Source organism: Coloeus monedula (assembly GCF_965178545.1).
Source record: "Coloeus monedula genome assembly, chromosome: 9".
Taxonomy (NCBI): domain Eukaryota; kingdom Metazoa; phylum Chordata; class Aves; order Passeriformes; family Corvidae; genus Coloeus; species Coloeus monedula.
Window position 1 is genome coordinate 13,358,341 of NC_138789.1, and position 13,269 is coordinate 13,371,609.

The 13,269-nt window shown below is 40.6% G+C and overlaps 1 protein-coding gene across 1 annotated transcript in view; it reads right to left on the reverse strand.

Annotated features, from left to right (window-relative positions):
* The window catches only part of PLPPR4 (phospholipid phosphatase related 4), a gene marked incomplete at both ends in the record, with an annotated part of 28,392 nt that extends 17,152 nt beyond the window's left edge, over positions 1–11,240 (reverse strand). The window contains one exon of the mRNA XM_082287220.1: positions 11,163–11,240. Coding sequence (XP_082143346.1) covers positions 11,163–11,240 — 78 coding nt within the window. The remainder of the gene's footprint in view (positions 1–11,162) is intronic.
* Between the last annotated feature and the right edge of the window lie 2,029 nt (positions 11,241–13,269).

Consider the following 13,269-nt stretch of genomic DNA (forward strand, 5'->3'; position numbering starts at 1 on the left):
AGTGAGCTAAATGGACAAAACAGGCAGATGACTATTGCCCTTCTTTTGAGAAATTATGCCCTTTTATCCAGATGTCCCCAAAAGTTAATTTCCCAGAATGGAAATACACAGTAGGCCCACTCATGGAACATCTTGCATTCAGAGTTTCATCTTCAGTATTTTTCCATTTCTCCGATATCAGGAAGGGAAAGTCTCTCCTTGAGCAATAGCTTATGCTTTACCCACAGGTCAAACTCTACTTGGATCATAGTATTTTTAGGCAGGCAACTGTTTTATATGGCAGCATTCAACTATCAAAAATAGGCAATATTTGAAGTGGTATTTTATTGTGAAATACTAAGATAAAAGGTAGTGAATCACTTGTTCTTTAAACTACTGTATGTAAGCTGTAACTCTATTATTAATTAAATATCAAGGAAATTTAAGAATTGCATTTTACTGTCTTATGACTTTAGTACAGGACTCCCGTGTTATTTCTAACTGTAATTATCCATTCTTCTAAAGAAAAGACATAATTCTAAAGGATTATGAATCTCCAACATAACTGCTTACAATACTAATGAATAGGTCTGTGGCCAATTTGCTATATACAGTATGTCAGATCCCAAAGGACAATTTTCTTCCTATCTTTTAAAAAATACAAATATAAAATGTGTCTTCTAAAAGTCTAGCATTTCTTAAAAAGAAAAGGCAAATGTTACTAAAATCTTCTAAACCGTATATCTGGCTATTTAATATATGAATATTTATGGAGTGTTCTGCTTAAGGCTGAAGCATTTCTGTAATTATAGACTTCGGCGCCCAACACCTTGAAAATGTCAAATATAATTAGATGGTAGAATGTGTATTGTTTTAATTACAAAAAGGAATAGGAATTTTCCTGTGCCTAATTAGAATAATAAAACCCCCAATGTCAATTCTTGACTAATCCTGACTAATAAGTCTTTATACTCTTACTTCCTTGGCTGGATAATGGAGTAAGACCCCTGTTTAGTTTGTAATTTAGACCTGTAAATATAAAGTTTGACCCAAATGGTCAAACCCTGTTCGCCTTAAAGTCAGAAGGATAATCAGCATAGCTACTGAAAAAGTTTGATTTGTGGTCTATTTATTTTTTAAAAAGAGATTTTTTGTCTTTTTCCTTCTTGCTATTTTCTTAAACTGTAAGTTAAAAGCCTTCATTAAACCACAGAACTTTTCTATTAATAATAATTGTTATTAATATTTTAAAAGCTTTTGCTGTATTGAGTGAGGAGTTGTCCAAGCATCAGAAAAGATGTTCTCTGTTCCCAAGAGTTCAACAACGATGCAAATACCCAGAGATCTTGTAAGGAGAAAACCTCCTGTGTGTTACATAGTGCAGGACAAACCAAAGCAGCATTCAGCAGCACAACAACAACTTCTCTGAACTGATGGAGCATGTAACAAATATTCCTTCTGGCCAAGAGCCACAGGACAGGTATCACAATGATGGATCACAGAGAACTGCAAGAAGAGATGGCTGGGAAAGAAGTTCAGAGGTGGGGGATAACAGTTCTCCAGGCTGTTTATCTCTTCTGTGGGACATGCTGTACTTGCTCTGGAGGTCATTTTGGCGTGCTTCTGGTTTACTTGTGAGGATTAAGGTTGTCCAGGATGTACAGTGCAGGCACAGTTTGCTATAGGTCATATGATAGAGCCTGTGCACAGAAGCCATGCTGGTCCTGCCCAAAACTCAGAAGCTGGTTACTGCTTAACCACCGGGCCCAAACCTGCTGGGGCACTCCCAGGTACATGGAAATGCTTCTGTTAAAACTTGCCTATGATTAGTTTTCCATGACTTTGAATGTATGAAACAAGGAACCTGTAAAGCTGTAGCCCACTAAATACAGTACCATCATTCCTACTAACAAGATTTTGTACTGAGTTTGCAAGGACTCAGGTCTGAGGCTTGTCAGACACTCTTTATCCTTAAACCTTAGAAATCAGGCTATGGCTAATTTGTTTTACTTTCATATCTCTGTATGGTACATTACTGCATAATTTTTGTATTTATACTAGCAGTAACAAGCAGTTATTTAGTATAAAATGAGCTGTAGTGTAGTGTATCCCAAATCCTTTCTCAGGAGCAGTATAATGTTGATAGTGATTCTTCCTTACTTTAGGAACTACTTTTGCTCCTTTTGATGTTTGCTAATGCACTTTTACACCTTTCTGTCTTTTCACATTACATCCTGATTTACTATGTGTCGCACGGTTCACATAGTCGGATGCTTGTTCTTTGATCTGTTACCCTTTAATCAGTTTTGCCAGTTGCAGCTCTGCATTTCTTATCTGACCATTAGGTCAGTTGTTTCTAACCTTAAGGTCTCCAATACCAGTATATGCCCCATCTCTTACCCTACACCTGCAAATCCACCCCACTGCACTCTCTGTAAGGCAGGAATACAGGTCTGGTATGACAGCAGAGGTCTTGCAAATGGGTCAGTGAAAGGTCAAGGCTTAGTATGGAAGTCTTATTGGAGTGGATAGCACCTGGGGATCCTTGGCTTCTACAAATTCTCTAAAATTGTACATTCTGGTTTTATATTTTACTCTCATATTCATCAGCACTTAACTAAGCAAAAAGTCCCTATTTATCTTCAGGAAAATAACATCTTAAAATTCATGGGCTTTGTGAGAGTTCAGCATGGAATGTCACGTACTCACATGGCTGAACCTGTTTTGTAGGTTGCAGTTATGTGACTTTTCCTTTGCTAAAATGCACTGTATGGGTGTTCTCTCTTATCACGAACTCATCCAGATCCTGTGGTGATGTTGCTTGTATAAAAGGTGGACAGAAAAGAGAGAAGCAGCATGGATGTAGCTTTCAGAGAAAGTCAAGACATGATTTGCCAGATGAAGACTAAAGATGGTATGACTAGCCCACTCGTCAAAAGAAAGGGTCATTGAATCCCTGATACACTCTCTGGATATTTTGTATTTTGTAAATAATTTTTAGGCTTGGATGGCCAGGAACTTCTCAGATTCTTAGGTTGTTCTGCAACCCTTCCATATCAAGCAAAGGGTTCCTGAGTATGGGAGCTGCCTCCTGATGTTTCTCCTGTTTTCTGGAAATTGGGTAATCTTTGTAAGCAATCAAGTAAATAAACAGGACTGCCTCAAAGAGATAGCAAAAGAATGCCATTGGTTTCCCAGCATGGAAAAAACACCAGCCAAGTCTTTGGGAGGAGGATGGTCTAATTAAGAATTATGTTTAGTTCCCATGGCAAGGCTGTGGCATTGTGGAAGATTCTATTAAATTTATCATAAATGTCAATCCTTGTGCCAAAGAATTCATGGTCTAAATGACAAGGCACAACAGATGACTGAGACAAGAAAGTCTGTGGTGGGCTGGAGGAGACAAGATATTCCTTAGCCAACTACTAACAGCAACTGCAGCTTTCAACCACTGTGGCTGCTGTCCTGTTGTACTTTGCTGTGAGATTCACAATGGACAGGAGGAGAGAATGGAAGTAGGATAGGTTTCTCTTATCCTGACAGGGGTGAACACTGAGGCCATTACTGTGATTGAACACCTCCCAGAATAGATCAGTATTAAGAAATGGCATCAGCCAAATTCTGCCATTTTCTCATTTTTGAGAACCCATGATTCTCTGAAGAGAGAGTATGAAGCATGGGATGCCTGTAGAGCAGGGGACTGGCTTGACAGAAAAGTGAGATTTTTAGATTTATTTTTATATTCTAAACTTAATTCTTAAATGCCTCAGGCTTATAAAAGAAGGCATTCAGTCTTTTCAGAAGTTTAAGGCTTCCATCTGTATAAAGGCTTTTTGCTTTTCTGTCTGAACTTGAGTTTCTGCTTCTCCTTGTCCCCTTTTTGGATGCAGGTGTAATCTGGCCCAAAACTATAAGAAATTAGTCTTTTCTCTATAGTACTTGTACCACACCATTGTCTAATTTCTGTGGAAATTATGTGCAGGTACATGACATAATGGTCTTTCTTCTCCTAGACTTAACACTATTTGATTTAATTTCAACTTGAAAGTTGAATTTCAAATCCCAGATGTCTTTGAAATCTATTATAATTACCATTCTGGAAAATTAAGTTATCTATATTTCCAGTACTGATTTTAGAATTTAACTTAATTGTTTTGTGACTGTCAATTACAGTCTAGCTTTGGAAATACAAAGCTATCTTCATGCAATGCTTCAAATGTCTTATCTTTTACCAGATCTTAATAGAAAGGTCTCAGTATGTGTAAGACCAAAAACAGAGCTGATATATCAGTGATACAATTCTTATTTATTTCAGAAATCTCAGTCATGCTGAATGCACAGTAACACTAAAAGTGTTTTTTTTTCTTTTTTTCTATAAATGTATGTGAAGCAGCAATTACTCAGGGAGAAACCAACAAAATAAAAATTGTTTAACAAAAATATTTTTGGGGAGGAATAATCTATAAATACTTTACAAATATTTCTATATTATATACATATTATATTAAGTATGTGTTTAAATAAAAAGCAAATTCTTAGGCAGAAATTTTAAATACAAAAAATACCAGTAATGCATTGTTTTTCAATGTGACTTCAAATATAATTGATGACTCCTTATCTTAATTATTATTGTTTAATTACATCAATTATAAGCAATCAATAATTGATTGTTATAATCAATTAATAACTACACACAATGAGATTTGGGATATTGCTTATACTGTTGATCACAAAATTTATTTTATGCTCCTGCTGCAAGGTTAAGGTAAATCAAGAACAGCAGTACGTCAACAAAAGGCAGTTGTTTTCAGGTCAGTGTTACCAAATTTCAGCTAGAAGTTCCTTTAAAAACCCCATCTCTAAGGGACAAAGCTGCCAGTCCCTACAATACTACAATTTATTGTACTCTCTGAAACATGCTGATTTCCATACATACAAAAAAAAATTTAATCCTGTGGGTGCCAGCCCTTCTCCAGTGGCTTCTTCCCATGCTGTTTAGCCACTTCTGAACTTCCTACAAATTGAACTTTTAAGTGATGGGACCATCAGACAAGATACCATGTTTGTAATAGCTCAGCTATTAAGTTTCCATTGCATTAAGTTTCCACAATATGCTGGTTTTTATTAACTTTGGCTCCAGAGTAATAGATTTTTAACAACTATAAAAGATCACAGATGGTAGGATTGTAAATTTTTGAAAGAGGTAATAATTTGGGAAAATGTATCTCCATTAATTTCTAACATATCCAGGCCTTATTTTACTACTGGAAGTATTAGGTCAAGAGGATGTTGTTGGACTGAAGCAGGGCCTTCTTTCACTGATAACTACTCAAACTCTACACTTGCCAAGCACATAGCCGAAACCATAAGGGACATCTAGCTTGTGGCATTTGCATTTGTTTTCCAAAGACAGCCTTTGCACAGGTGTGACACCTCCCTTTTCATTCCCCTTTTCTGGTCCATTCCTGCTAAAAGCTGGTAGTGTTTAGGCTGTATGGCTCTTCCATAAGCACAGAAATGACAGGGAGGATGCAACATTGATGACTTGGCCAATGAATTACATAGCTGCTCTGAATGCATAGCAGCCTCCTCAGGTCTTGGATAGCCTCCTAATATTTTGGGGATATTGGTCTCTAAAGCAGCTTTATAAACAAATCTGACATCTGTCCTCTGAAAGTCAGCCACACGACTAGGTCAGCTCAATGAGCAGAGAGCTAAATGTATTTCTCCTTCTCCTCCTCTCACACATAGTTGACTCTTCTGAGAGAAAAAGACATGTATTTGGAAAATACTATGCTACTTTAACAGTATGGGGATAATTTCATCTTCTGCTGCTGGGGATGTTTGTTGGGTGTAGCCCCCAGTTAATTTCAGTATAACAGAAAAGCAATCTAGAGAGGAGTAAGACTGCGCTGTGCCTCCAAGGCGCAGCATTACAGTTTAATTCTTACATTAGATCCAAACACCTCATTCTTAGGAAGGTTTAGTCCTACAGCCTATTCTCTCTCTTACTCTAATCACTGCACTCCCCTGGCTTTTGTGTCTTTTGCAGTCACACCTATACATGCCTTGTCACTGTAATTTAAAGGTCGTGGGTCATGCATGGCTGAACAGCGGAAAAGCATTCCAGATGTGACTAAGAAGTGCTACTGAGTATCAAATGACGTTTCAAGCCCAACTCTCAGCGTATGTTAGAAGCAAAAGGAAGTTAAGCATCTGTTGCTGAGACACAGTGGCCATTCTCCATGTGCACTTATTTCAGGTGGGTCTGAAGACCCGAGTTCTGCAGCCTGGAGTTCTACAATGGTAACAGATCTTTGTGCTTTTTGCTGGTGAGAATTCCAACTCCTTTGGGGAACAAGAAAAATAAGTGGTCTTTCAGTACTGAAAGAAGTGTTTCCAAACTGACTAAGGCCTGGCTGAGCTCAGGAAAATGTAGAAAAAGCAGCTTTATCCATATGCATTCATAATACAGAAGACAACATAAGGAAGAAAATTTAACTGCACAAGGGACAGTGTCTAAAATATCACCAATTTTATTCCCTGGAAGCTACACAACCAACAGATGAAGGCTGTGTTACAACAACACAATTTAGCTGGAGAATAAATGCATCGAGTCGTGCAGATTGACAACACTTTGACCTTTTGCATTCCCAGATATTAGGCACTGGATGAAGCAGGAATGCCACTGAAGTCAAAGGCAAAATTTATGTGACTTCCACGAGAACAGGATTTAAACCAGGAATTTTTGAAGTGGGATAGCATGAGTAAAGACAGTCCTTTTCCTTCACCAAGAAGAAACATGTCTGCCTGTCCTGCTTCGAAAGTCTGACCATTCTACTAGGAATGGAAACTACATAACCCTGGAAGTTTTCCAGATTCACATTAAATTTCAAGACATCAATATTACTTCTCTAAGTGAATATATTTATGATATACTCTGAATATGCTGAAAACAAAGTTAACAAAACCCAAAACTTATTCTAGGAATACCCATTTTCGAGCTCTCCCAGAGGCATGTAGACTTTTTACCATGAAAAGTAATTCCCACTAGGCCATAGGGACTATGAATTTTCATGGTAAGTTTTGTCTTTCTCAGCTATGCAAATGAAATTCAGATAACCCATACAGTCTACAGAACCCTAAAATGCCATAAGCATAATTAGGAATAAAAGAGGCCTAACTGCCTTAAGGTGATGATTACCACGTCCTTCAGGTAAGTGTGCACAAGGCAATCTAAAATTATTCAGCTCTCCGGAGTGTATGTTAATCAGAGGTTCTGCTAAGCAGAACTATTACCAGTCCTTTAAAATAACCTCTAAAACATTCTTATGAGACACAGCATAAGTCATCAAGTTATTTTATTTTATGAATCATGAAACTTGAAAACATGTAACTGAAAATGTGTTGAGATTTACTTCATAATGTTTATTTGCCTCTAATGCTTTTAGAGAATGACCCATCTGCATTTTTCAGAAGCCGTCTCTTCATTTTCTTTCCTTTACATTTCTATGTCTTTCAAAGCTTTAGCCTGATTCTCCTTTTGGTTTTCCTGTGTAAATGAAGAATAGCTCTAATGATCTTAAGAGGAGCACATTAGTTTTATGTTTTAACTCTTTTGTTGGAAAAACCTGCAAGTTTGAATTATCCATCAGTTCATAGAATATGTCCTGAGTTGGAAGGGACCCACAAGGACCACTGAAGTCCTACTCCTGGTCATGCACAGGACCATTTCCAAGAATGACACCATGTGCCTGACACTGTTATCCAAACACTTGAACTCTGTCAGGCTTGGTGTTGTGACCACTTCCCTGGGGAGCCTGTTCCATTGCTCAGCCACACTCTGGGTGAAGAACCTTGCCTAATATACAACCTGAATCTCCCCTGACACAATTTCCTGCCATTCCCTTGGGTCCTGTCACTTGTCACCAGAGAGAAGAGATTGATACCTGCCCCTCAACTTTTCCCTTGTGAGGAAGCTGCAGACAGCTCTGAGGTCTCACCTCAGTCTTCTTTTCTCCAGAGCAGTTGGCCTGCCTACATTCTATGTAATCATATTTTATCTAAGCCTGAAAGTCACTGCCACTAAACACATTTGTTTACTGGAGTTAATCCCGTTCATAACACATTCTTAAGGATACTAACAGTTGAAACCCCTGTTTCTGAAGTTCTGCATGCCTGCATTATATTGGCTGTTACATGTATTATTTCACTCATTTCACTCTTTAAAATATATTTTATTTGTATAACATGAACACATCCCTTTCCTACCATGTTGAAAAAAATTTTGACTTTCAACTCAACATCTTTTTTTTCCAAGTCAAGAGGAAAAAAAAAACCAAAACATTTTTAGAACTGTATTTTCTAAACAATGTGCTTTTCCTTGGGCCTAGACTTCTGAGATACATCTTGCTGGAAAGTGGATGTCAGCAAGCCCTACGTTTCTTGTTTGAAGGTGGAAACTTAATGGGCTATGGGGTTTTTTTGTTGCAATTCAGAGTGGGAAGGGACTGTCTGCTACGAACAGGAGAGGGAAAAGTGAATGAGTGCCAAAAGAAAAAAAAAACCATAAAAGAATTGACAGCATTCAAAGGCAAGAGGTTGAAAGCCTGTTTCTTACCATCCATTTAGGAAAGTAAAAGCTTTAAAATTCAGAAAGCCTTATTTAAAGTGGGTAAGTTTTGGCTTTAAGTACTTGGCTGTTGCTAGATTGCATTAGGAACTTACCTCCTGCTTACAAAGAAAATCCTTATTATATGGTAATGCCAGCCAACCACTGGGTGACTCCTCTATCCCTTACACTTGCAAACTTCTCATTGCAATTAAATTATCTCTGATTAAACCCCTCTTTATGGGGTACAACTTAATCTGGTTTTGTTTGAGCCAACCACAACAGAAGATTTTAAGTCATCATGTCCTTTCCCTGATGCTGCTGAAGTGCTGGCATTTGCTGTCCTCCAAAGCTTTAGAAAGGCATTCTCGTTAGCCTGATTAGAATTAGTGCACATGTGCACAAACGCCGAGTGGGCGTTCACAGGGAACACAAGCTACATGCTCCTTTCAAGTATCACATGAATTGTTGTTACCCTTTCCCTCAAGTGATTTGAGTACTCAGCTGAGAAGTGGGAAATGGTTTCCAATCCTCCTGCTGCGTAATGGGATAGGGCTGATAACTCACCAAAAAGTTTCCTAATCAACGTTTAGGTTCAGGTATATTGCAGTCAGTTTTTTCTCTTGATGGTGTTTTTACTTTTCAGCTCAAGAGGGGCCATAAGCCTGCAGTTCAATAATTAGAAATTACTCCTGGTGGGGAAGGGCTCACACAGGCTCTTGCCTGCTCCTGTGACTGAGTAACACAGAAGTCTTAACAGTTTATTAGGAGACCTTTCTGTTAATTGAGGACTTTGATTCCCTCAGAGCAACTGGGTGCTGAAAAGATCTCCACCTGTTTTTGGATGAAGCTTGAAATGACTTGCTGAGAGACCTAAGAGCTCAGACCTGAGTGGAGAACTTGCCTGCCTCATGTGGGAACTGTAAGCAGAGCTCAGTGTAGGTTCTTCATTGCTCACAGAATCCTTTATTCCTTGTAGCAGCTGCAGGGAGCTTCTAGGGAAGGTATATGTATGCAATTAGTATTACATAAGGCAACTCTTAAGAGCAGCAGTCACACACTTTGTGCTGTTGCTCTGCATTTCATCCCGTCTTGCTGCAGGCCAAAGCACAGTCCTCCTAACAGCACAAGTTCTGTTGTGTCTTGCAGGACCTCTGCATTATTTCCAGCATTAGAGTGCTGCTCAGGCTGAGGTTACAGCAACCTCCCTTCCTCTATGGATTCCCAAGGCAGCAAAGAGAGCACAGAGTGAAGAAGCCCCTTAACTTTTCTTAGGGGCTTCTCCAAGCTTGACCTCTCCCTGCTATGCAAAGCTAATATAAGATACATGGCACATCAAGTGCCTTCCATCAAAGGACATTTCTGGAGCAAGCCTAATCACATTGATAGGATGAGCTTGATGCTTCCATATAACCAGTCTCTGTTGAGCTTTCCAGTTGGTGCAGCTTAGTGTTAGCTGCTGACCATATCCAGGTGCTTACAGAACAGAAACACCCCACTGTTACCTCAAACTCCTTTTCAACCCAACTCCCTTCTACCTTCTAGAGAAACTCCAAAGCCCTTCAAGTGCATCTGAGAGAAAATATATTTTGTTTTATATTTCACCCTATGTTTAGATCTTTGTCTTTTATATATTAAGTGTTATATATATCTTATGCTTCTGAGTGCCCGTTATAGTTAACTTACACCATATTTTACCATTAAGTTCTTCACATTATTTTCACAATCTGTCTCCTACCTAAGTTACGTGCATCAAAGTGCCTTAAGTTCTCTTCCCTGAGAGTGGGGACACCCGAAACACTTTTCTCAACTCATAAAACATTTTTACCTTCCTCTTTCTGCTGTGCCATTAGACAAATCCACATCACAACGGTTTCTTTAAGCTTAAACTGTGTCTACTCATGATCTTCCAGAAGTACCTAAGTGACCTTTCCAGGGAAACTAAATGCCTCCAAGTGACACACCAAGCAGTGTCTGCAACTCCACCTGCTACCAGCTGAGCAGCCATAGCAGGTTTTGCTCTAGAAGATGTGCCGAGAACCTCATTCTGTTTTCCAAACAGACATTTTTAGCTCTGATAGAGGAAACACATACTCCAGGGGTCAAAATATACTCCAGCAAAAATATATCAGTGATGAACTATTTCAGAACATTTCTATTTTTCTAAGCATTCCCTTATGAACATGATTTTTATTCCAGAAAAGCAATGCGAACGGCGTTTGCCTGGAAGCCAGCCCTGATTGAAACATGTCTTCCTCCCGAGAGGTTCCTGTGCACGTAAGCCCGATTTAGCTGAGCAACCCTTTCACGTTCTGAGTAATTCTTAGAAATAATTCCTGCTTCAAAACGCTCAAAGATGAGACTAATTTATGCCTGCTCCTTATAGGCACCTTCGATGCTGATTTCGGCGATACAAAGCATCACGTAAGGGTTTTGCATCAGACGGTGCGGCAAGAGCACCGAGGCGAGCTCGCTCTCCGCGGGCGCACGGGTTCCCCGCGGATCGGCTCCGCGCCACTCCACGAGCCCGCGGCTCCCCGCGGCCAGCCCGCTCGGCGTAGCGGCCACTCACCTCCACGAAGTAGAAGCAGGGCAGGAGGGTGACGCTGTCCTTGGTCACTCTGCCCTTTTGCCGCTCCTTCGCGGACATGCTGGCGGGGCTGCGGGCGGCGGCCCCGCGGCCAAGCGCTGCCCCGGCTGCTCGCAGCCGCCCGCCCGCCGCGGGTCTCCTCCGCCCGCCGCCGCCGCGCCGAGCGCTGCGCCGTGCGCGGGGCTGACGTCAGGAGGCTGCTCGGCGGCGGGCGGGGGTCCCGGCCGGCTTAACTCCTTGGCGCCGGGCGGCGAGGCAGGGAGCGGGGGGCGCGGGAGCTCCGCGCGGTGCGCCCACGCACGGGCATGCTGTGGCTGCGGCAGGAGATTTCTATGTGCGTGTACAGGTGTGAGAGACCCGAACAGGATCCCAGCGGGCATCAGGGTGTTCGGGATGCTCCTTGGGGAGTCTGCTGCGTTTATCTTGTTTCTGGGAAATATTTTTTTCTGAAACAGAGTAGTAGAACGGTCCAGGGAATAGCATTCCTATACAAGCAATGTTCTCCTCTTGCAGGTGTACTATTTTTGAAATCAAGATGATAATGACAGCTCACCTCAGTCTTAGTGTCAGTCAGGGGGAGTAGTGTGACTGGGACAGAGCCAAACTGAGCTCTTCAACCCCATGTGCAATAGTGAGGCATGTGATTTCTCTGATCTGTGAAGTATCTGGTGCAGTTCCTGCTACAGTCTTGAAGAGAACAGAATTAACCTGAGCAATTGTTTCCATGGTAAAATGTGCTGAGATCCTATTTATGGATCAAAGTTTGCAGCCTTTTCTCAGGCAAGCTCCTGTTGATGTCAATGAGATGTACCCTGGATAAGGCCTGCAGGAATTGTCTGTACAAGATAGCATTTTCATTCTTTGTAGCGCATTAATAAGGTCTGCAAAAGTTGTCTTGTGCCTATAAGCTTATTCTTGCATTGTCATGTTCAGCTTTAATGTACAAGGAGAGGAGTGTGACTCAAGCAGTCATTGTTTATTTCCTGTCCTCCTCCTTTTCGGGGAAAATGGGAAATTACCTGCTGTTCTTGTTCAGATGGTTGCTAGTATTTTGTCTGCTATGGCAGTGGAGGTGAAGATTCTCATCAGCCCCTTTTCTTTTCTAGCTGCTTTCTTTTCATTTATCTGGAGTGGATATGCCAATCCATGCTCTGCACTGAGTAGACAAGCTTCATGAGAAGGTGAAATCAAAAACGTACTTCATGCCTGCAGGCAGGTGTGGAAGGCAGATCTGTAGTCTGACTCCAAATCATTGAAAAAGACTTCTCAGAGCTGCAACACATGTTGCCATACCAACACATATTCTTGTCCTAACCCTGTTAGGAAAGATTTACAGGATTTCTGCTGGCTCAGGAGCAGAGGAGATATGCCTCTATCTATCAGCACTGAATTCCAGCAAATTACTCTGGTTGGTGTGGGGATGTTTGGTAGTGGTTTGTACCCATCAGTACGAGTCTAGCCTTTAAAAAAACGAAGTCCCTTTTTGTTAACTTTGCTCGCGGGTTGTTCCAAGTAAAACAGGAAGAGTTGAGGAGCTGTAGTAAGATTTTGCTCTTGCCAGATATGTAACTATTATTGGGGAGAGTGGTTAATGAGTGATACCACTTAAAGTTGCATTTATTGTATCAGCCTTGATTGTTGTGAAATCATTACTCTGGCTTGAAAATAATCAGCACACTAATAAAAATTATTCAAGAGTACTTTTTCTGCCTGTTTCACACACAGTTGCTTCATTCTGGGAGGCCAGGGGGATTAGGTGCTTCTCTGGTAAAATGAACCAAGAAACTTGCATCATGATAGAAATTCTCAGTATAAATTATATTTGATCATTGTACTGCCTAAAGGCCAGTTAAGAGTACATTTGTGATAGGTACAGTGAAACACAAGGTAGTAGCCAGCCTCTCTTCTACAAAGTCTCACCATAAAGAAGTGTCTGGTGGGAAGGATACAAAGCAAGCTGTGTGACTGCTGTAAGGGCAGGAGGACTTGTGCTAATTCTCTGTGTTTGTTTCTGATAGACGGAGTTAGGAGAGGGGTTATATATGAGTTAGCTGAAGTGAAGCAATTATTTTTTGTCAGTGACAGACCT